This window comes from Typopeltis vanoorti, chromosome 4, assembly GCF_054136105.1.
Source record: "Typopeltis vanoorti isolate ZY-2024b chromosome 4, IOZ_Tvanoo_1.0, whole genome shotgun sequence".
NCBI lineage: Eukaryota > Metazoa > Arthropoda > Arachnida > Uropygi > Thelyphonidae > Typopeltis > Typopeltis vanoorti.
Genome location: NC_143552.1, coordinates 63,504,723 through 63,529,845, shown reverse-complemented (window position 1 = coordinate 63,529,845; position 25,123 = coordinate 63,504,723). Strand labels below are relative to the sequence as shown.

At 33.9% G+C, this 25,123-nt stretch overlaps 1 protein-coding gene across 1 annotated transcript in view; it reads right to left on the bottom strand.

The window, feature by feature from the left end:
• The window catches only part of LOC150107367 (uncharacterized), a 199,522-nt gene extending 176,580 nt beyond the window's left edge, over positions 1 to 22,942 (bottom strand). The window contains exon 1 of the mRNA XM_090391845.1: positions 22,848 to 22,942. Within this exon, the coding sequence (XP_090247971.1) occupies positions 22,848 to 22,924 (77 nt within the window). The 5' untranslated portion in view covers positions 22,925 to 22,942. The remainder of the gene's footprint in view (positions 1 to 22,847) is intronic.
• Positions 22,943 to 25,123: the final 2,181 nt, after the last annotated feature.

Below are 25,123 nucleotides of genomic sequence, written 5' to 3'. Positions count from 1 at the left end.
ATGATGATGATGAATTGTACTCTAGATGATTATCTAGAAAAAAGAAAGCGTCAGCAGGATAGTTCTAGAAGGATTTATTTATTGAACGATTACTTGTATTTTCTTGCAATTTAAACCATTCTTTCTGTATTTACTAATGTTAGTCACACTATAAACTGACCTTTAAATCTACTTTTCCGAAGTGGCATTTCAAAAGAGCTTTTTACAATTTTATACTTATTATGTCATTATGTCATTATTATGTCACAATGGGAACGTCTACAGAGAAATCATCTCCCCCTCTCCAGTTATCACACCATCTTGTCATTACAATTACAGAAAGGTTTATGGGAGGTACCAGAGACAGATATTCAGACTTAAATGACCTTAATCACTGTCAGCAATCACTAGAGTATTCATCCATCAGAAAAGGAATACGCCCTTCCCCATGAGATTCAGTTCATGTTGATGCAGGCAGATGTGGATGAGCAAAAGGTAAAATAGCACACACACACACACAGCTAATTATTGTCATTTGTAAAAAGTTTGCATATGTACTTCTTTATACGCATTGTATAAATTTACAGATTATGTATATTTGCACATTACAGAAAACCCGCAAGTTATTATAAATGAATAACCTTAGGACAGGGGTTCTCAAACTTTTTAAATTTTGTACCATATAAATAAGAATCAAAAAATATATGTACCACCATAAAAGCATTTCCCGATTAAAAATCAATACATCCCAAATGGAGTGTTTATAATCAAAGAATAAAACATTTTAAATTTATATTATTCATTTATATTCGTAAATGAAACTTTTACATTATAATGAATATAGTAAATGGTGGGTAATAATACATGAGCAAATATTAAGGAGATTTATTATTGATGAGGATTAATGCGACGGATGAGCCTATTTCATTGTAACCGATATGTCGGGCTTTACCTTCATTAATTTCAAACGTAAGTCAGGTTCAAGTTGCAACCGTGTCCTATATTTTTTAATTAATAGCATGGCTGAAAACCCAGTTTCTCAAAGATATGATGTGTTGAAAGGCATTAAAAATTTTATCATTGTCGGAAATATACTTATATTCATCTCTTCTTTTTAACAAAAAATTGCATAAGTTATCTTTTTTGAACTTATTAATGAGATTTCTGTCACATGAAATATCTATGAGTTGATCTCTTTCTTGAATTGAAAAATTATCTAGCACAGTATCCGAAAAAGAAAACGGATCTCTTATCCAACTTTCATTTTCTAAATTTTCAGGAAAGTAGGAATGAAAATTATTAACAAGTCCTATGCAGTGTTTTTCTATATCTTCAATTAGTTGTTCATTCAGTGACAGATCATTTTCCTGGAGATACTCTTCTAATGTTGGTAATGTAGCAATTTTCTTCCTTTTCACGTCCTTAATTATGTATTCTAGTTTTTTCACAGCTGCATTTATTTTGTCATGTACAGTAAAGACAGTTATACTGGAACCTTGTAAAATAGAATTCAGTTAGTTCAGTTTTCTAAAAATATCGGCCAAATACGCTAAACGTGATAGCCAGAGTTCGTCAGTAAAACAATGGCGGAGTTCAAATTTGAATTCTGACAGGAACATTTGGACCTCTGAACCTAATTCGAAGAGTCGAGTTAAAACTTTTTCCCTTGACAACCACCACACTTCTGTGTTTAAAAGGATCTTATTGTGGTTACTGCCCATTTCATTGCACAAAATTGTAAACGGTCGTGAATTTAGGGCCCGACATTTAATAAAATTCACTACCTTCACAGATTGATCTAAAACAGTCTTTAGTTCTGTGGGCATTGCTTTGGTAGCTAGTGCTTCACGATGTATGCTGCAATGCGTAAACTTGGCATCTGGTGCAACTTTAATTTTGGCGAAAACACCACCACGACAACCTGTTATTGAACGTGCACCATCAGCACACACTCCTACACATTTTTTCCAATTTATTTCATGGCTAGTGATAAACTCATTAATTTTCTTAAAAATCTCATCCGCTGTGGTATGATTTGGAAGAGGCTCGCAAAATAAGAATTCTTCATCTATGACTTGTTTTCTTTCATATGGAATATAAGCCATCAACTGTGCAAAGTTGTTTACGTCTGTACTTTCATCGAACTGAATTGCAAAATATTTGCTTTGCTTTATATTTTCGATTAGTGTTTGCTTTACTTGAACTGCCATTTCGTTAATTCGTCGCGAAACACTGTCATCTGACAAAGAAACAACATTCAACTTGGCTACTGCTGTAGGGCCAAGAATAGACATCACACTGTCTTTGGCTGCAGGTAATATTAAAGTTTCTCCAATAGTATGTGGTTTTGCAGTTTGAGCAATTCTCAAACTAACCAAATATGATGCTTTCTCTGCTCGTTCGTTAATTGTAGTAAAAGAATGAAGTGAACGTTTGTTAGTTTTCATTTCAGTTCGTTTTCTTTTAAAAAAGTCGAGAGAGTTACCTTTTAAACAGGCGTGTTTGTTTTGAAAATGCCATAGCAGAAGCGATGGTTTCATCGAGTGATTCGAAAATTGTTCGTAACAAATAACGCACTGGGGCCTAGGGTCGTTTTCATCCTCGTTCCAAAAAAATCCATATTCCAAATAATTTTCATTATACTTTCTTGTAGCAGTAGCATTTCGTTTTCTAAATGCTTCGTGAGATTCAGGATTAAAACTAGAAGTGTTAGCTGTGTCAGTGTCGTCTGCCAGCCGTTTCCTCTTCGATTTTTCAATTCCTAACCATTTGTCCATTATAACGAGGATATTGTCATTATAATGACATTACATTATATTATATTTTATTTGACATTATATTTGACATTATAATGTAAATAGAGTGACTCTACTGTTATTATATTCTGTATACTTTGCTAGTGATCTCATTCATAAACAAAATTCAGCACATTCCTGGGCGTTCGCAAGAACATCACATCTCGGTAGTGGCTTAACAGCGGTGTCAGCATAAATCAAAAACGCCACTCCACATTCATACGAATATAAACACAATATTTATTTTTAATATTTATGATAAATAATATCTTTATGTTAAATAATAACTTTCCTTTATTTTTTTAACGGAATATCACATAATTATCTTAATAAAATACATTTTCACGTAAAATAATATATTACTCTTAAACTTGCAACAGTCTATTGCTTTTGTTTTTCATTATGTTATATGTACTTTGTTTATTATAATTTTTTTACATACAAAAATACTGTTTCAAAATAAATATTAAATATGAAAACCCTTATGACATGCTAATTGAGACTTCACATCCGAAAATTCACATAAAACTGCAATAAAATTTATTTGTTCGTTTTATTCGATTCGCCAAGCTAAATTCTTGGAACAGTCTACTCGTTACAATATTAAACTACATTTTTCTGAACATTTATTTAAATATTTTGTGTAAAAATTGTACCACCAAAAATAACGTAATGTACCATTAGTGGTACATGTACCACAGTTTGAGAAACGATGCCTTAGGACATAAATCTAGGAGGGAATCGGTGACCGATGAATAACGGCTTTATTTTCATAGAATCTAAAGGAAAACTACTTCATTTGGAAACCGAACTATTTGGACATTCGAGGTAATTGGCCAGAGAATACAACCGACTGCAACATACCATTGTAGATTTTATAGAGTTGACTCCTGGTGAGTTGAGACCTTGGACTTCATGAAGGTACTATGCAATAGTAAAATTCTATAACTGCACTTTATAACTAACTGCATTCATTCAGAGCAGATTTCTTATCTGTTATAAAAAAAATTCCATTTCTTTATATCAATGCGCTCCAAGTGCAATGGGAAGTCAAATAATAGTAAACAACTAAAGAAATGAAAAGTTGTATTTTACAGTAATAGTTTGTATAGGGCAGTAGCGCACTCAGGATTTAATATTGGGGGGGGGGAGAGTTGAGTAGACGATTTGAGAATACACACTACGCATCGCATACGACCTCTGTCTGACTGAGCGTCTGCAATGATCGCTAATTCATAAGTAGTATAGAAATAGAAGACACGGCACAACATAAATAAAAAAATGGATTTTAATTAGGAAAGATTTTTCAAAAATTTTCTAGTTTTTTTTTTCTTTAGAGGGGCCAGGGCCCTTTGGCTCCCCTCAGGATGCGCCACTGCTATACTGATACCATTTGAACCAATCACAACAACTGAACCCAGAGCTGATTTTTGGTGTATCATTGCCATCATGTTGTTTAGCATATTTTCACATTAAAATAGTTCAAATGAAACGATTCTACAAATTTTAATAGTGATCATAAATATCGAATATCAGTAAATGCCATCAGTCCATACATTCGTCCTTCAATCAGACTTGAATCTAAAAATGGTTAAAGGACGAAAATTGCTATACCATAACACATCCATAGGACCAATGAATCATAAGCTTAGCAGACTAATAATTATTTCCATGCAATACAGTTTGAAATTGTTCGAAATTGAAGTTTTTGATTATCAATATTTCCGTCGTTTTCGCGAGAACTATCCATGATGTCAGGGATAAATTTACACGATTCAAAGACGACTATAGATTGGCGATTGTTTATAAATGTGTAAAAAGTTAGAGAATGGCTTATAAAACTTCGATCCGCTTTTGGCTCTGCCTGAAACCAATTCTGAAATGACGAGAAAGTTTAAGAGAAATCCTAACTACCAAATGTTATTAAATTCTATCCAGCAGTGCAAATTTCGCCGTCAGTAAACTGCTATGAAAAAATGGATCTCTCGTACAGCTCATTAAGCGTATTGCCAATTAGAACTACTGTTCGTTAACAATATTAATCATATCGTTCATTAAATACATAACAAAATCTCTACTGAAAGGCTATCCCATATGTCTAAGTTCTAACTAAATATTTAAAACATACATTCCTGAAAGGGTTTGAAAAACAATAAATCTTCATTCTGTATTCTGAATGTACACTTGACATTACGTCCGAACCCAACAGTTATGTGTGTGTGAATATTGCCTGTTATGTAATTTATTGGGTTTGTATTTAACTGGAGGTAGCGAAAATGACACGAGTGACAAGAAAGAACAACGACCCTGCACAGATCAGCAACCCGTTATAGATTACTAAGTATACTTACAGGCCACATCTACTGCTCTATTAATCAGTCCACTATCTCGCGTGTAGACACGTTCCCTAGTTCAATGACCGTTACGAATCACCATTGTTTCAGGGTCAAGAGTTCTTGTAAATCCCTCGCATCTACTGGATGAAAGCCACTATCTTCCAATCGCAAAGTTTAAAGCATTTTTTAGGGACAAGGGAAGGGGAGGGGGACAGGCAACCGATGAAGCGATACTCTAGTCTTAGAAATCAAACCACGTGCTGAGATATTGATTAGTAGATCAATAATATATTTTTTTTTGTGTGTGTCTCATGATTTTTCTCCTCCTCACGTGCTCACGCAATTCGTGCAAAGTGGGTCACGCGTACAAAACTTGTTGCCATGGTAACAAGGAATCATACAGAAAGGAAAGGAGTGTGGCTGCTACCGGCGATGTATTCACAATGTGTAAAGAGGATGGCACAATTCTAAAGAATAATTTTGTGTCCCTTTCTTAGGAGAGAAAATTCTCACGAAGTGTGAAAGAGGCTAGTATGTGAAACCATGTAACACTTGCATATCCATCACCTAAATATATCATGTATTATTATTCAAGGTTTGTTCCATTATTCCCACCAACGCTTCTCACAAAACCAAGGGTAACTTATTGATTGAGAGTGAAATACTTAACAGTAATCCATTTAACAATTTATTTATCATTGTTCCTTTTCCTAGATTGTAAAAAGGGAAACAAACTTACAGATTGTTCTCCTTCCTGCTTATTGGATAACAAATAACATGTGAAATACTTGAATAATTCAGAAGTAGGTTTCAAGTATAACTGAATGTGAAATATTGTAAATTAAGAAAGAATTTCCTTACAATATTTTTTTTCTGGAAATATATTAATATATAGTGAAACCTTAAACACGAATGGTGATTGGACCCATATATCTTACAGTAATCTCGTGGATAAGTTGAATGCTGAGAGCAAAAAATATTACTAATCCTGATTTTGAATATCAATAGCTTGTAATTTTCAAGAAATAACATTTATTTCTGGAGATGTTTTATTTCTGCAAGCCAAAAGCAAGTGAAGAAAGACAATTCTTTCCAAAAGAAAGGTCTGTCTTCAGTTATCGTTTTAAATCAGAAATCTTTCTTCAGTTGCTGAAGCAGCTTATTGTTTTTTCATTAAAAATTAAATAAATAAATAAAGATAGCAGAAACTTGAGTACATCTTTATTCATAAACAATTACCCCGATATTACTGCTTAATTTTTCTTTTATTTTCATATTCCGACCCACTTGATAAGCAGATGTGCAAATTCTTAAAAAAAATTATATCAACCTCATTGTTTTTTATTTGCTACACAGAACAAATATTTGTTAGACGACGAGAGAGTATTTTTATTTCGTCAACTCCTAAAGAAATCTCTGAAGAGCTACTGATGCGAAGAGTTTAGTTTTGCCTGGCTTAAATTTTATTAGTTCTGGCACTGCCTAGTTTAGAAAATGAGGATTAGTGAACCTGTCATATCAGATAAGAATAACTGAGGCGACTGTCTTAGAGAGTTACTTGAAAGAAATCACCCGTCTTCGGCGGTAGGTATTTCGCACTTGAAGCTCTCTATACAGTGCAAAATCTTCTCGCAATCGAGAAGACAGGGTAGCGCTTGAAAATATCCCGCATAGGCTAAATAAAATTCATGTCAGGGAACTGTGCTTGCTAGAAACATCTACGAAAGAAACTTTCATACTTTCGAAATTTCTGAATGTTCTATGGCTTGATAAACAGTCCTATTGGAATATTCTGTTACCTGCGAGATAGAATGTTGCTATCACAGGTTGCACATTATCGCCGCTAGCCGCATGCATGTTTAATGAGATTAAGCATGCATGCAGCTGGTGTCATTAAGATGCACGCTACAGCACACTGTAATCCTCAGCAAAACACTCCTCCGATCATAAGAAATCCTCCAATATTTTGAGACGTAAAGGCAACATATGTAGGATCGAAATCCTGATGTAGCTGTTCACACTTTGATCTTGCGATCGCTGATCACTATTAATTAGCAGAAATTTGATTAATTCAGCTATGTAAGCCAGTCATCGATCAGCAATTCAAATTCCATGCGCGTGATGCCACTGCAGGGTACTTCCTGTCACTGAGAGATGAGTGGCTTTCGAAGAGACAAATCCCATGAGTATCCTTCTCGATACACTATTCCCGTTGAAATGGATATTTCGAATTGCCATTAGCAATTTTTGAATTCGTAGCTCGCCTATTTACAGAAGCAGTTCGTATTTAACGTAGGTAATTGCAAATATTCATCAGCTTTTCGTTCAAAATTATTTCGCGGTTTCAAGTTTTTACCTGTTGTTTCTAGACTAGCACCACTAAACACTCTCACTCTTCGCTGACGCAGTCACTAAAGTACTTACTGCCCTTAGAGATACCGAGCGCCATAAATGAAGCCTCATTAGGTAGTCGCTAACATCATTACTCTTCGCATGCTATTCGCTGAATGTTGCCGAGATACTTCTTCCCAGGATAATGTATACCATGCAACTCATCCAGTTATAGAAAACTGAATTGGCAGTATGTAGTTTCTACGAGATTACCAATTTCCCTTTTTTGTGTGTGTGCATCTGTGCAATGCACAGATGCACGCACAAAAAAAAGACCATTGATAGTGAAATTCATTGAATGACATCTGGCATCAAGTAAATTAGCAAGTTCAAGTACCATGTTGAAATTTCATTTACATCGTCTAAAACGAATTTTCAAAGTTACACGCTTTCTGATTCTAAACTGATATTCAACTACGAAGCTTTAACAAGTGCAGTAAATTCTTGAATGAACAAAATGATCACCAAAAATGACGAAGCAGAGTATGACGCAAAGACATCCATGTATATCCATCAACAGACAGCTGTATGTTGATTCTTCGCTGAAACAAACAGTGTAAGGTATATTCTAATATTTTAAGTTTTACATCATGGATACACCTTACACTGTTTCTTTCAGCGAAGAATCAACATACAGCTGCATGTTGATGTAAGTGGATGTCTTTGCGACAGATTAACAATGTAGCTTTTCACCCAAAACTATAACAACGAAAATACTATGAGAGATGGATATCAAAAGAGATATCGGCAGACAGTCCATATATACTCCTTAGAATTCCTCACACTCATAAAAACATTATCCAATATATCAGAGTAATATTTCTACACCGTTATTGCATCCACAATAAATGCCAAGGCTGCGACAAACGAAACAGAGCTGTGAAATACAAATAACACTATAAAAGTTCACTACGAGCTACCTGATAGCCAACAATGGTCATCGACCGCTACTCGTTTCTCAACGAATCAAGATTTCTTTATAAAAGTCATGTATCATAGAAATAAGAAATCCGAATCATAAACAACTTACTTAACTCTACTGCTAGAGTTAATATGTGGTATTTTTTAATTGACCTGTGCATCTCTGAGTACGTTCGCGATTTAAACATAGTAGCGTTGGCAGGATGCTCATTCCTTGAGATAAAGTTGGTCATTTATTTTTATATTAATCATGAGAGATTTTAATGTCTCTAATTTCGACCTACTAATGAAATAAGCACCAAACAATGATACGAAGGCCAACCACGATTTCACTACACTTCACGCTTCCATTAAGTAAGGTGAGGTACACACCGGGTGAAGCTTCGTAACATTCACTTCCCAGTGAGATCAAAATCCGCAGACTGTTCGTGGCAAAACGAAAGTACTAGCCATCTGTTGATTGAAGATCATTATTTTATTTGTAGAAAGCAAAAAAGGCCAATCTTTGAATTAAGATAATATATTATCTTTAGATTTTGCAAAAGCATTTAGCTTTTGCGAAATCTAAAGCAAGAAAAATTAGGTTATTATCTCCTTCTTCTTCAGTCTCGGAACTAATTATTCATAATATTATTATAATCTTCGTCCTACTAAGATTATAATAATATATTGTGAAGTGGTTAGTTCACATAGTTCAGTTATACATACGTAGCTCGGCTGAACTGTGTGTGTGTGTGTGTGTGTGTGTGTGTGTGTGTGTGTGTGTGTGTGTGTGTGTGTGTGTGTGTGTGTGTGTGTGTGTGTGTGTGTGTGTGTGTGTGTGTGTGTGCGTGTGCGTGTGTGTGTGTGTGTGTGCGTGTGTGTGTGTGATTAAATAAATTTAATGACTAGAAGCTGAGAGATACCAAAATAGAAAAATTACTATTTATAATTTGATAGCACAACTAGTTTCCTTTTCTTAGAAAGCTTCGTCGGATGTATAACAAGAAAAAAGAAATACAAAAACATGCATTACCAGAGACAGCTATAAAGAATGTGAGTAGAATTAAGAACGTGATTAGATAGTGCGCTGGCTCTAGTTCTGTCATATGTAATGTCTCTCATGTTCTTCCATACGCAACTCAACTGATTTCTCTGTTTGACCAAAATAGGGAACATTGCAGTTACACCAAAGACGGTGAAGTTTTGATATTTTAGGCTGTCATGTTTCGGTTTAGGTGTACCGAGTAAAGAAACAGAGTTTGGAAAGAGGAGTAAAAGAGGTGCGGATTTCAAATTTCTTGATAATTTTAGCTAACTTAGGTGAAATGGGGCTGATATATGTTAGAGATATAAAGCATTTTACATCAGCACTATCTTTAGCGAGGTGAGTAGGTGGATTAGAAAGTAGCTTGAGAACAATCTGTTTAGAATAGTCGTTTTTCTGAAAGGTTGTAAAAAGAAATTGTAGTTCTTTGGTAATCTCTTCTCTGAGGAGGGAGCAAGCATGTTTACCTAAGGTAGAAATGATACTAAGCTTTTTGGGGTAGATATTGATGGGATTGCATATGAAGGTATCTGTTGTTATGTGTGGGTTTTCTATAAACAGAAATCTTCAGTTTTTCTGACATACGAGCGAGTTTTACATCCAGGAACGGGAGAGAACCGTTAATTTCCAATTCTGAGGTTAACTGTATTCCTAGATAGATCGTTGAGATGGCTCAGCAACTCCTTTACAGAATCTGGGCTATGACTCCAAATTTAGAAAATATAATCAATATACCTTTAACATAACCTTGGCTTTAATGGGAAAGAATTGATTGCTTTTTCCTTAAAGGTTTCTAAATATAATTTGCTAATATAGAAAATAATGGGTTGTCCATAGACAATCCGAAGTTCTGTTTGTAAATAGTATTTTTGTAAAGAGAGAGAGAGAGAGAGAGAGAGAGAAGAAAAATGGATTATCTAGTCTCATGCATGGGCTGCTAATTCTTTTCCCCTCCGGAAATAAACAAACTGACAGGAGAATATACGTGACTAGTAAACTCCTCATCCACTACAATCATACACGAAAACGTCGGTTGGAAAGATCTGTGAACATAAAATATGAGCTAAAAAACAAGTCAGTACCTAATCTGACATTTCACTATATGAATTTCATGTGAATTTGGATAATTTTTTTGTTTTTGCAAATTTTTATTGCCAATTATTTTCGTAAAAGCAAATCTAGTTCGCTTTACTTTCTTTCCAATTAATTTCCTTTTTACATTCCGTCTAATTAATAATCATCTGCCTCAGCGCTGTAAGCTATTGTCAGCAGTGATTATTAATTTAATGACATTTTCGTTGAGTTGCGTGCTGCAAATACCAATTCACGCATTCCCTAACTTTGAACTCGTGCATGCCTCAATGTGGTCATTAAAAAAAAAGAGTCTCCATTGTCAATCCTTACGTCTAACCTTTTTCGATAATTTTCCTTATCTGCAGACGTGATTCATAAAGGCTTAACTACAACATACATTCTTAACAAACTTGGGCTACGAAATGAGAAAAAGCCGGAATACGGACAAAGAACATCCATTATTATATCCTACATTGTTAGCATAATAAGAAATGTATTAAATATTGCAAGATAATGCTGTATTCATAGTCGTATTACTTTTGTTATTGTTATTGAGAGGGGGGGGGGCTTGAACTCCACGATAAATTAAATACGTATCTTTGTTTAAAAGATAGAACTGTCATTTATGTTTTTCCCGAAGTGGAAGCTGAATATGAAATACTTCCATTGTCATGCTGTAACTTTTGTTTACAATTGTTTTACGTTGTGAATAAAAGTCATGTACTGAAGTACCATTTTCCCCAAAATCTACACGAAAGTACTGCAAATTATAAATGAGTGAGCATCTAGTTGAGAAGAACTTTTAATTAATGCATGTGACTCACTCTCTAATTCAAGACATCTCTAACTATTATGGTGTTCATTTCCTAACTAATTACTTAGTGAAAGATTTTAGATAATGCATTTATGGACACCTATTTACTTAAAATTAACTTTATCTTTCCAAATAAGACTGCATCAGCTCCACAGAGCAAAGCCGTAGTGATGACGCCCTTTTGTTGGAAAAATCTTCTTCAAATATATTTATTAGAAATAGTTCATATATTTCGAAACAGATTTGGAAAAAAACGAAAAGAAAAACAAAAACAAACATTTACATGGGATTTTCAAATGAAAGGGGGTTTGCTGATTCACACGGAAGTGAGAGATTTTCCTTCTCTAACTTGTCTTTCTTTCTCCCTGAAAAACAAGAAAACGACCAGAGAACCTTTGCACTGAGAGGTACAGAAAATTATAAAGATGGGATTAACTGCCCTATCATTATCAGTATTAAGTTTTTTTTTTTTTAAAAAAGGTATTCGGTAATAACAAGTAAGGTTAATACTTAAGAAGGGTTGTGAATGGAAATAACATTCCGTTCAAAATTTGACAGTCATAGTAGTGGTCAAACTCGCATAATTCAGAATTTTGGCATTTTTAGACACGATTATTTTAAAGTCAATAATTTAAAATATTTAGCCAGTAAAATTAAATAAGGAGCCCGATTGGTCCAATTAAATTAATGAATTTATAATAAATAAATAAAACTTAAGTAGTAAAGCAAAATCTAAAAGCAAATAAGAGGGAATGGAAATTCTTTTAGCCATAATTTTGGTTTCAAGGGTTTAAAAGGAGAGGTATGACAGATGTGTGGATAATTTGGGTCTCCCGCAATGAGTCTTCTGACTCAACGGAAGTGTCCGTACAATAATAATAATAATAATTTTATACTCAGAAATGATCTTTTGCTAGGATGAAGAAATAAGACAAAAAAAAGAGTTTTAAGGTCCTCTTTACTTAGATTACTATGTATGATTTTAATTATTTAATTTAAATGAATTAGACACATTGCTTAATAAATACTAAATTAAATGGATTTATGCCCAATGCATCAAACAAATTCTTATTTAAAAGAATTCCGAGTCTAAATATAGAAAAATTCTGGGCTATGTAATGTTGATTCCATTCTTACCATTAATTAAAACATCTCAAGTCATAACCTTTTAAATCAAAGAACGGTGAAATTCAAAAGCTTTTACTTAATGAAAATAATGTCAGTAAACAAGTTTTAATATTTAAATACCGATGTTTTAAGTGAAATCATTTGAAGTTGCTATGTAAAGTCTTAGGTTCTTAATCAGCAGGTTAAGAATGGTAACTTCAAATGATTTCCCCTATTCTTTTCCCACTGTTAATCCATTTTTCCCATTGTCAATCCGTAATTTTGGCCGGCGTTGTGGTTGTGTTACTCCCGTGGTATCCAATACAATAATTCTGTTGTCCACCGTTGCTGTTGTCTTCGAGCAATATGACCAGTTCAATGCCGTCCCCGAAGTTTGCTTCTTTCGATGTTATAAACTTTGGTTTCTCTCTGCTTATTCGAACATTTCTTTTCTTATCCAGTCGTGTGATATTAATTACAGATCTTTATAAATGAAGTTGTACTGTTTATAATTTTTGAGGTTCCTTTACATTTAGCGTCCATGTTTTCCAACCTTATCAATTTAAGGAGAATGCACTGGCAACCATTGCTGTTAAGTCATACTGATAAGTAAGCTTTTGAATATCGACTGCAGTTTTCCAAATGTTTCCAGAATTGTTCATCATTTGACTTTCTCCATGGTATTTTCATCCATCGATATCCGCTAGCCTAAACAGATAACTGATTTACTTGTTCAATTTCATCATCACTAATTTTTATCAATTCGTATAGCTAATCGAGCATAAGCTCTCTCTCTCTCTCTCTCTCTCTCTCTCTCTCTTAGGTTTTGCTGTTTAGCTAGCAATTTGAAATTCACAGATACGATCATGTGGTTCATCTGGACTTGAAGTAAAGATAACTAAGCGAAGGATAAATGGGTTAAATGTCTCCCGTTTATCTTCAGACCTTTCTCTTCCTATTCAAGAAGCTTGAATACTTCTCCAAAATGCTGTGAATAGTTTTGGGGGTATTGTATCATCTCGCATTATGTTTTTATCTCTATTTCCGCAATAATAGAGATGATTCCATTAAAATGAATTATACCGGTGCATTGATATATGCTGATTTGATGGTCTTTAAGCTGCTCTTCCAGTTGTTGATTCGCAGTGCTTTTTTAGAATCAAAGTTTTTAGAATCGAAGACTTTCTCATAATCAATAAAACCAAAGCATAATGGGAGTTAATATTCAGTGCAGCTTCAATAGTCTGTTATATAACATGAATATAGTCCATTGTGCATAATATGCTTCTAAAGGACAATGGAATAAAATGAAAGAAGCAAATTAACTGAAGTCAGTTTAACTGACTTCGATCAACTGATTTCGAAAATCATAATATTTTAAATCAAGGACTAGAGACAATAATGCATCACACAACAGGCTACAAAGAGATAAGAAAATCCCTTGTGATTTTCAGATCGTATCCCCATTTGTTAATAATTAAAATCAGTCATTTCTTTTACGAACGTTTCATACATTTATTAGACTCATCCATCAGAATGTCGATATATTTAAATAAATCTTAATTTATGACTGAATGTAAGACAACGACTTCATTGCTAAATTAATAAGAGGGATCCGTGTTTTGTGTTTATTCGTCCCTATGAAGTTAGCACTGCAGAAATGGTAGCCTAAATTGCAGAGAAATAAATAAACATCCGCAAGTAAATTGCTTTGTGTGCGCTATCGCATTCAGTAGCTGTATGTAGGTTCTTTTTCATTTAATCAATTATACGAGAAGAATAAACACAGCTACCAGACATCAAATAAATGTACACGGCTGTTTAAACAACACTCTGAAAAGAAAAAAAAAAACTGTTACCTAGATTAGCCAACTGAAAGCAACACAGGTGCGCAAGCATGAGGTATTCTGAGTACTTTTGTTTAGAAATCGAAATATGCAAAAACCAAAAACCCAGTTAGCATCTAACCTGAAATCGCTCAGTTTCGAAGAATAGATAAATCGGTTGTCACTATGACAACCGATTACAGAAATCAGAATAGAATTCTGATAATCATGTCCATGTAAATTATCGCACACTGGGTCACTTACGAGAAAATTCACATTCGCATATTTATTGGATGAAATATCCATCTCATCAAAACAGAGTAATATTTAATAAAAGATGTGAATAATATCAAAATGATGCGAATCCTTATAACAATGATGATTATTAAAAGCTTAGAAGTGTATTCATTCAATAAATGTATACCTGTTTTTGTTTTTTAAATGAAATTCCTTACTATTTTTAGAAAAAAAAAGTTTCCCATTGTATCATCAGGAAGTAAACCCATCCTTCCCTTCCACTAAAATGACTGAATGTATCAGATACCTAAGATACATCGGAGGCCACCACTATTACGAACTGTCGCTTGGATAGCAGCAGTTTAAAAAGTGAATACCATAACGACAATTTAATTATATCCTTGTTCACTAAAAGAGTTAGATATTATGATAAATATCTAGTTTTCACTTCAGCCAAAAGGGAGGTGAAAATTCATGTCCCAGTTCCGAACTACAAAACTAACTTTTTATTATTTTTTAACAATCTCGATTATTACTAAGTGTTTGGCCGAACTGAGGAGAGAACAAGACATTATCAATCCGCGTAGCAAAAGTTAGCGATGAAGTTAAGAAACTAATTATATCCAGCAAAAACGTTAGAACAGTATTATTCCGAAAAGTGTCTTTTAAAAATTTTATTAACGCAGAAACTGACATTCATAAAGAATGCAACGTGAATGAATGTCAAATAAAAATACCACTGTCACTCTAAAAAAGTTCATTAATATGCAGATTTTATATAGTATTGCTATTTGCTACCCATTTATATGATTGGTAGCAATGATTTTTACGTAACAGAGGTATTTCAGGTAAATTACTGCTACTAAGTCATGGAATTCACAAATCTGCATATAAAGAATTTTTTTAAATCCCTTAAAAGCTCTTTATTACATATCAGTTGTTTACATATTACATATTAGTTGTCTTTTTTAATCTGCTTTTTTCTAGGTGTGGATAGTAATAACCAACATCATCATGCACGATATCGAGAAAAAATGAAGCAAAACATTTCAGAGTTATTCGCAGAATTATTTATTTATTCATTTATTATTATTATTATTTGATTTTAATTTTCTAAGCGCTTACTCTGAAAGATTAATACAACAATCTCTTACTGAGCCTTAAATAATGTGAGATTTTCTCCGAATAATACTGTACTCTCTTCTCTGTTATAAATTCTCCTTTGCCAAGGAGAATTTATATGCCATTATATACCAAATATGCTAAATAGTAGGATTATATTCATGAATACTAGGATTCATAATAGGATTCTTATTATGTGTATATTCGTTAACAGTAATTTCGAAGATAGCTAATGAGTACGCGATTATTTACCACATCTTTGTAAAACAATAACTGTAAAAGAAATGAAGAAATCTTTTTCTGAATCAGTTATACGATCGTATTACGCTCATATGTTGCAATATAACTAACAGAATCCAAATAAATGATTCTGTTGCAAGTCAAGTAGAACTGGTATCTACGATGCCCGAGTCCAAAGGAAAGAACAGTGTCGCACAGATGGTTGCTTTAGCTGAATAAATTAAAGAGAAATACACTAGACACAGTTTCTAAATCAACCTTACCATTATAGTCCCTAAGCACGATCCACCAATAATGAGTTGATTTACTGAATTGCGAAAAACTACCGCTTGGTTTCGTGGAAATGAATGAATTGTTTTCTGAGAATGTGTCCACCTTCGCCAAGGTACAGCATGTATTTCTTTATCTAGTACGTCATTGTTGCTATGGTATATTTGCAACCTTCGTTTACACAGCAGACCTGGCTTGCGCAGCTAGCCTTGACCTTGTGGTATTTACAGGTTGGGGGTGGGAGATAGATCTGGTATAATCTCTTTCACTAGCTTTGAGAGCGCGCACACACACATCATAGTGAGAGTCGGTTAGCGAGGAAATAAAACTATTCAAAAAAAAAAAAAAAGGCGAAATACAACAATATATTAATAAATGATAATGCCTTATTTGGTTTTTAATTATTTAAGTCGTAAATATTTTAACGAGTTTTATTTCTGCGCGCGTTCGCAAGCGAAGCTTTGTGCCCATCCATTAGTCTGCATGCAACGTTCCGGGGCAGAAGACCAGATTAAGATGACACATATTTAAGATGTTGGAAAACCTACGGAGCAATTTTAGTTTTGTTAAAATCAGATAATAATAATAATAATAATAATAAACTACAACTTTACATGAAGAATAAAATACATTTTTCACTTCTTGAGTAATGTGATGATATTGCTCACAATGAAGTAATATCATACTAATCTTTTTGTTCCCCTTTTATTTATTTACGTAACAGTCGTTAAGTGTCATATCTTAATATCGCGGATGCGCCTGCAATATTACGTTATGTGTAGTTTCCCTAGCTTCTATCGAAACAGTCTCGAGAACGAAAGATTAAGGAGAATACCGTACAGCGCCATGTATCTGTATTAAATTTTAGTTCAAAATTGGAAAACAGCTAATGAAATATGATTTACTGACAAAGGATGTAGAAATTCTGTTATAATACTTGGAGAGATTCGCGCGATTTATTAGAGAGAAAAACTTCGATTGTAAGCGATTGGTGTTCTGCACGGCTGTCATCGAGAAATGATTGAACAGTGGAAAACGTGCGATGGGCGATTAACTGCGTGGGATATATATATATATATATATATATATATATATATATATATATATATATATATATATATATATAAGCCCGTTTTATCAAAGCTTGTGAGTAAAGTCCGTTAAAAAGTATTATCGGACGTCGACGAAAAAATCATTCGTCGAAGTCCTGTGATTTGTTGCACCTGCATCTGACGACGGAAAAAACTAATAATAATGTGTGTCTAATACGGTCATGAAACCAAATACCAGTGGCCGCAGTGAAAGAGTACATTGTCAAGTGCGTTTGAATATGATTAAGATTACGTTAAGATCACTGTGCACTGCAAATATGATCCAGCAGACAAACACTCAACATGGGATTTTACGTTCAAGTTTTAAAACGTTGTGTGAAGGATGTCAGGGATGTGCTCAAAAACACAGAAGTGGAGCATCCACTCAATATGCGATTTTTTTTGTTGCTGTTATCGGGCTAATTTATTTTCATTTTTAGAAGGTCAGACATTTGATGATTGAAATATTAAATACCATTAATACAATTTGACCCTGAAGACCGATTTAAAAAAATGTTTCCAATATGGACAGAAACGATGATTGAATTTCCTCGTGTTATAGAAGAAAATTACATTTAAGGAGAGACTAAACATTGGATGATGTCGGTCACATCAACCTTGATATTTTAGTTAAGATAAAAAAAAAGCCAAATGGCTAGTTTTCTGGCACCTTAATATAGAAAATAAGGGGATAAACATCCTTTGTTGTTTTATAGCCAGTAAGCGAAACTAAAGATCGATAACTACGATCTATAAGTTTCATGCCGAAAAGCTCTCGGCGAAGGCAATTCGAAGTAAAGGTGGAGCAAGTTCCCTCACTATTCTTGATATTTTCTCATAATGTAAAACACAGCTCCTAGGAGATGTAATACTGTCATTACATTATGAGGAGAGGTCACTACTGGTCTGGTGTAGTGACCTCTCCTCATAATGTAATGACAGTATTACATCTCCTAGGAACTGTGTTTTACATTATGAGAAAATATCAAGAATAGTGAAGGAGCTTGCTCCACCTTTACTTCGAATTGCCTTCGCCGATAGCTTTTCGGCATAAAACTTATAGATCGTATAGTTATCGATCTAGTTTCGCTTACTGGCTATAAAACAACAAAGGATGTTTATCCCCTTATTTTCTAACCTTGATATTTATTGGACAGGAAGGACGTCATACACGTATATGGAGTAAACATTCGATAAAAAGAACAACTCTAGTACAGGCACAGTTTCAAACAGAAAGAAAAAAGACTGACCTAAGACGTGGGCATTTTTATTTCACACGCATAGGAAGAAGAAGAGGAACAAAAAAAAAAAATCCGTTGCACGACAAGATAAAATATTCTCTGTCAATAACACTCTATACTGATGCAGATAATTCATTCATAATTAGGCAACGACTACTACATTTTGGAAATTCCACATGGATCAAAGAGAGATTGCGCAGTGAGAGAGTATGATATATATATATATATATATATATATATATATATACTTGATTCGCAATCCTGCAAAAATGATAGCGAACCATAAAAATAAAACGCGTGAATGCTTCAGAAATTCTTGTGTTTACGCCACGCCTCGTGATTGTATGTAAACCGTTTCCACTATCAGCACTCGCTGTGAAGTTAGTTGCCTGTGATAGTAGCAGTCCTTGTGATACAAAGTGATCTAGATAGTTTAAAAATAACATTCAAATGATTGAATTTCGTCGTGTTATAGAAGAAAATTACATTTAAGGAGAGACTAAACATTGGATGATGTCGGTCACATTAACCGATCAAGAAACATATTGTAAAGGCCACTCAACATACGATTCCTGTTTGGCACTCAGAAACTGCGTTCAGCACTTAAATCAAACGCGCCTACTAAAATTTACGTCCTCAAGCGAATATTTCATTATCACATGAACGTAAATCTATTGCGGAAATAGAAACAAAGATGCGAATTTGTATTTTTTATGGCTTTTTTTAAACTATTATTACTGATGAAAAACGCACTTTTCTTTCCTCAAATAGAAAAATCGGCGGCCTAAAAGACAACTGATAAGTACAGCACAAACACTTCCTCATGACCTACTGACCAAACAGGCTATACTGGTCTTATTTATAAGCTTCCGTGATTATTGTGAAACTCGGAAAAAGAATTTAGTCCTTGGTTCACTGAACAATGCTATCACATATCGCACACAGCTATCCCTATTAAGATACATCGCGACAGTAGCATGCTTCAAGCATTGCTAACTGTTTACGGTTTTCAATAGTACAAATTTATAATTTTGTATTATTTCACACAATTTGGCAATTCAAGCCTGTAGACTTGAAATTAAAATAGCTCCTGAGACTGAGTAAGTTCTTACGTAGTTTTTGGTGACTTCTATGACACTAAGTCTGCAGAAGAAAATCCGCTATAGGCTAGATTACAACCATCGAGATGATTTTTGGTACAGGCAAGCTTCTTCTTCTTCCCCCCCCCCTCCGGAAGCAATTTGGTTGTGTAACCTCTCAACTAAGAAAAATCGAACGTACGACATGCACTAGTATATACAATGTATACTAATTAAGATTAGTATACATTGTATACTAGCTGCCAAGAGTTGGGCTCAGTAAGTGCTGTTTACTCTATCTGGGGAATGGTACAACAATAGAGGAGGAAATTTTAATACAACTGCCAAAGTTTAGAAAAGAAATCAAATTTCATCAAAATTCGTCCATGAAGAGCACTCTGTTATATTTAGAAAACGAAAGACGCCTACCCGTAATTTGTAACAGAGTTTTATTTATTCATTTTTGGATTTTTCTTGTCACTTTGTCACAAATAAGTATAATAAATAAATATATATATATATCTATATATATATAACTATTAATATATAACTGCTTCCAGTTGCAAAAACGATATTTTACCTCAGTAGCTGAATTACAGGAGATAATGTGCTTTTGTTGTTTACATACTGTTTTTATGTGGATTTAGCAAAAATGCTTAAACATTTATTATCGTTTTATTCGTCCATTGTATCATCTATACTCATAAAATAAGAGCGTTGAGAGCTTTTTAGAGGTTTCGATTAAGTTTTTTTACTTTACTTGGAAAGCCTTGGGTTCGAATCCTTTCAAGGACGCGAAGAACCCTTATCAGGGCTTTTCAACTGAAGGTGAGTTTAGCCGAACTCATACGATGGTGGCAGGATTTTCCTTGGAAAATCTGGTTTTTCATCCCATAACAGCAGGCAAACCAGCCAGAGAACACATGCAATTTAACACACACACACACACACACACACACACACACACACACACACACACACACACACACACACACACACACACACACACACACACACACACACACACACACACACACACACACGCACACACGCACGCACGCACACACACGCGCGCACACACACACACACACACACACACACATACACACACACACACACACACACACACACACACACACACACACACACACACACACACACACACACACACACACACACACACACACACACAAAATTTAGGCAACAAGACTAACTACTTATCCTAAAATTATGGTTATGAAAGTCAATATGGGCAGGTCATCGATGAGTACTACGGGTTTTGATTTAGTATTTACTAAATTAGTTTTATATATTAATGCTTCGTTTTTTGTGCAATTTAAATAAAACACTATTCACAGTCCATAAAGTAAAACATAACGGAATCATTATAATCATAAAAAAAAGAAGGTGCGCTTCGCAATAGTAGCATCCTGGTATAGTGATACATCACAAACAATCGAACCTAACCTGTTTTAGCATATGCTATAAACATATTGTTTTGCTTAATTCTTCTATTAAAGTGTTCCAAATGAAACGAATGAACAAATTTTAATTGTGATCCTAATACTATATTTCAAATTTCATTGCGCTAAAGTTGAATTATGAATATTATTTCGAATCATTTTGCCAATAAAAAAACAGTCTAATTGGAACCGAAATTCTATATCCTAAATTCGAAATATATAATAAATTTCAGCTAGAGAGGACTTATTTCGTTAATTATAATTTCAAATCGTATTGCCAAAATATATTTCACCAAATTTTAATAAACTCCGTCCAGCTGAAGCTGAAAAATACTGACAGGCGAACTTTTTTTTTCTTGTTTTATATGCATACCACCAACGAAAGGTTGAAACGTGTGATAAAGTAGTTGGATGAGTTAAGGTTTAGATTACTGGAAACCTCAGACAGAAACCAAACACGGAACTTCTTTTTTTTTTTTTTACAAGCCACTTCAGGATTCTAATGAGTAGGGTCATACCAGGCTATGAAGTGCATCTATTAACCTAAAAATTAGTAGGCAGTTATATATTCCCGAAATGCATCTAAAGTGGCTCTGAATTCGGTTGTGTGAAGAATTGCATCACCTACAATAATAATTTTTGCGAAAAGCATCTTTTGATAATTGCATTGGATCATATCTATACCTGTTTAATAGAGTTTGCGGTATTACTTAAACACCAATTACATTTCATCATTTTACATATTTCGCAGGCATGGAACCTACTCATGTCTATCCGAAGCAAATTTATAATAATGGATCGAAAGTTGTTATATTAATGTAATCAAAGATGCAGCAAATACTTTCTGATGATAATTAGTTATCATAAAGATTACAAATAAGCGTTATTTGTGATCCTTTTTAAAACAGATTAAGGAAATGGTTAAAAATAATGAGCTTTTAAAAATAATTAAAAACTTCTAGAAGATAAATTAATCGTTTCTTCTAATTATTAGAAAAATCAAAAATTATAATTTATATTCTTCTCAATCGGTTTTCCACAGCATAAACGGGAATAATGATTTCGGCAAAAGGCACCCTTCAGATGGATTTTTAAAGAAAAGACAGAGAAGGATTTAATTATTCACATCACCACTTAATTCAATTAACTATGCTTGGGTTGATAGATGTCTGTTTATTAAGTATACTATACATGGTATATTTACGAGGTGTAAAGGTTAATAGATAGTTCCTCCAAGAGTAATTTTACAGTAAAATTGATCGAGTGTTGGAGAGAAAGAATGATTTATTATAACTATCTACATTATTCTATACAGGGGAAGGAGTTTTTAAGATTGTAATAAATTATTCCTGCCGTAAAATTTATTGCAAACTAAATTTTACGGCATAAATACTACGTCTGTTCGAAGGAAATTTATTGTCATACACACTCTAACGGTTTGAAGAAGGAAGTATGGTTGTTGACCTTACGAATCGGAATGGAAGCGGTTAGGGGAAGAGGTTAAATTACGACAGACAGCCGTGAAAGACGCAGAGGAGGAAAACTGGATACACACACACATCGCTACGATATTAAAATATTTCAATTTTAGAGAAGTATACAGTGGTCTTTCTCAGTTGAAAGTTCAGACACTGCTTAACCCAGAAAACGTTATTTATTAGTTAGAAGAGAACCAACACAAGGGTCAGAAATCTCTTAAATAATATATGATCGAAGTATGTTTGAAAACTAGATGAATGTAGAACGTTTATTAAAATAGCATGTTATAGCAAATATTTCATCAAAAATTACCCGCTACATAAAATCGTTGTTTTCTCAAGAAAGGTTTACTTACGACTTGGCAAGATTCTTTATATGGTTGGGGAAGTCGGTTAACTCGTCCTGATGATCATACACCAAGGTCTCCACCATAGAACCTTTAGAACTACCAAACGATACTCTAAACAGGAGGAAGAAAAAGCATAATTATGGACGTGACCGTGAGGAAATTGCTATGTTTAAAAACATGGTTACAATAAATTTCACCTATAAAATACTTATGAAAATATATTGCACAAATTTCCCTTGAATTTTCGTAAAAATAAATAATAAATACAAACAAGTTTTCGATATCAGTCACTTGATAAACTGTAAGTAAACATCATTTCCTGAATATTTTCTTTGAAATGATGGAATAATTAAAACATCACATTATTTCGAAAACATTACCATTATTATTACTTTTTTTATGATAGCAGGACTGTTTTATATGGGCAACATTAAAAAGACACGTTTATTTGTTTTCGTCGTGTAAAATAAGAATGTACATGTCACAGACTGTTAATTTGAGTACACAGCATTGATCGACTGAGGAGGAGATGAATCGAATACAAAAGTAAAAATATCGATGTTTTCTTCTTCTTCTTCTACTCAGTAACAGGAAATTGTATTTTCTTTTCCCGTTTTGCAGTTTCCTAAACGTTATAATCTTATTGATTTATATGAATTAGCTAATATTCTTTTTCGTGGAATGGAAAATACACCATCCATTCCCTATTTTGAAATTTAATATTTGAAGAATAAGAAATCGGATTTATGAAAAATATTGAAAAAAAAATATTGAAAATACTTGACTAGAACTGAGTATTTTTATAACAAAAATATTCAACTCTCGATGGCGCACTTACACCTCATTTATATACATAATTAGGCGAAATGAAAGACTAACTATTATAACTATTATTCCACCTCTGATAATTAAAAATATTTTTACATATTAAATTCAGTCACGGTAAAGCAGTACAAACTATTAGGTAAGACCGTTTCGTAGAGCGCGCGCGTGTGTGTGTGTGTGTGTGTGTGTGTGTGAGAGAGAGAGAGAGAGAGAGAGAGAGAGAGAGAGAGAGAGAGAGAGAGATGCTTTATGAAATCCATTATGATGGCTCATGAATTTCATAATGCATTGAGTAATTCGAACGGCAAGCTCAGAAATACCACAAATATAGAAAATAATTAGCGATCTTGACGAAAACAATGACATTCGTACAGGAGAGTATCAATCCAACGAGAATATTTATCTCACAAATCGTTCACCAATGTATACCCCCCCCCCCCCTTGAAGAACTACTTGAAAGTGTCCGAAGCGTATTGATGCACTGAGAGGAGAAAGACCATAATGTAAGTAATTCTATATTTAAACATACAATATTAATTTTTAACATCGGAGCTTGATATAGGTTGAAATTACACCAAAAATAACTAAGTCTACGTGGAGAAGGTGAGTGTATTATGTCTGTTATTTGAGTGTATTCTCAGCTTGTTTGCTGTTTGAGAAAGGGGAAAGAAATAACTTTTTCGGGAGGAAAAATCTGTTACTGCTTATGAGATTGGCTATAGTCCAATAGTCCGCGTCCTAGACGGGATTGAAAGCCTTTTCAATTTAAAGACACTGTTCCTCTTCCCACTACGAGGTACTTAATACTGAGCGTAACCCGTATAATTACTGAGCCAATTATTCCCTCTCTTTAATCGGTTACTGATAGCTTCGAATCTTTCTGTACCTGTATCTTACAGACATATCGAACTGTATATACATTGAAAAATAGTAATTCAAACTAGTGAAAGAGCCAGAATTTTTTTCAGAGCACCACAACAAAAGGTATCGCGCCTCCTATGTTGTGACCATATAAAGCACAAATTTGGATAAGATGGCATTACAGCGAATACCGATTCAACAGAAATTGTTTACGAGAAACACGATGTTCCCCCCTTCCATAATGTTCTACCTAGCAATTGAGGGATTTCATTCGAGGAATAAAATTATGTGCCTCTTTCCCCATTCATAAAAATTGCTTTAATGTTCTCGGTATCACTTGTTGTTACATACTGTGCGTTCAGCATTAGTGCAGTTCATGACTGTGAATCCAAAGAACATTTATATGTAAAATAGCTGCGCCAATTTGTAGGCATGATTGGCCAAGTGGACGGCATCTCCAAACAATAGGCTGTAGGCTCGAATCCCACCACGGCCATGGATGTTTCTGAATATCTTTAGGTGGTAGGTGAATTTCATTAACCGGTGTGAAACCACCATCATGCTTATTGTACACTTCAAGTGGCTTGGAAAAAAGT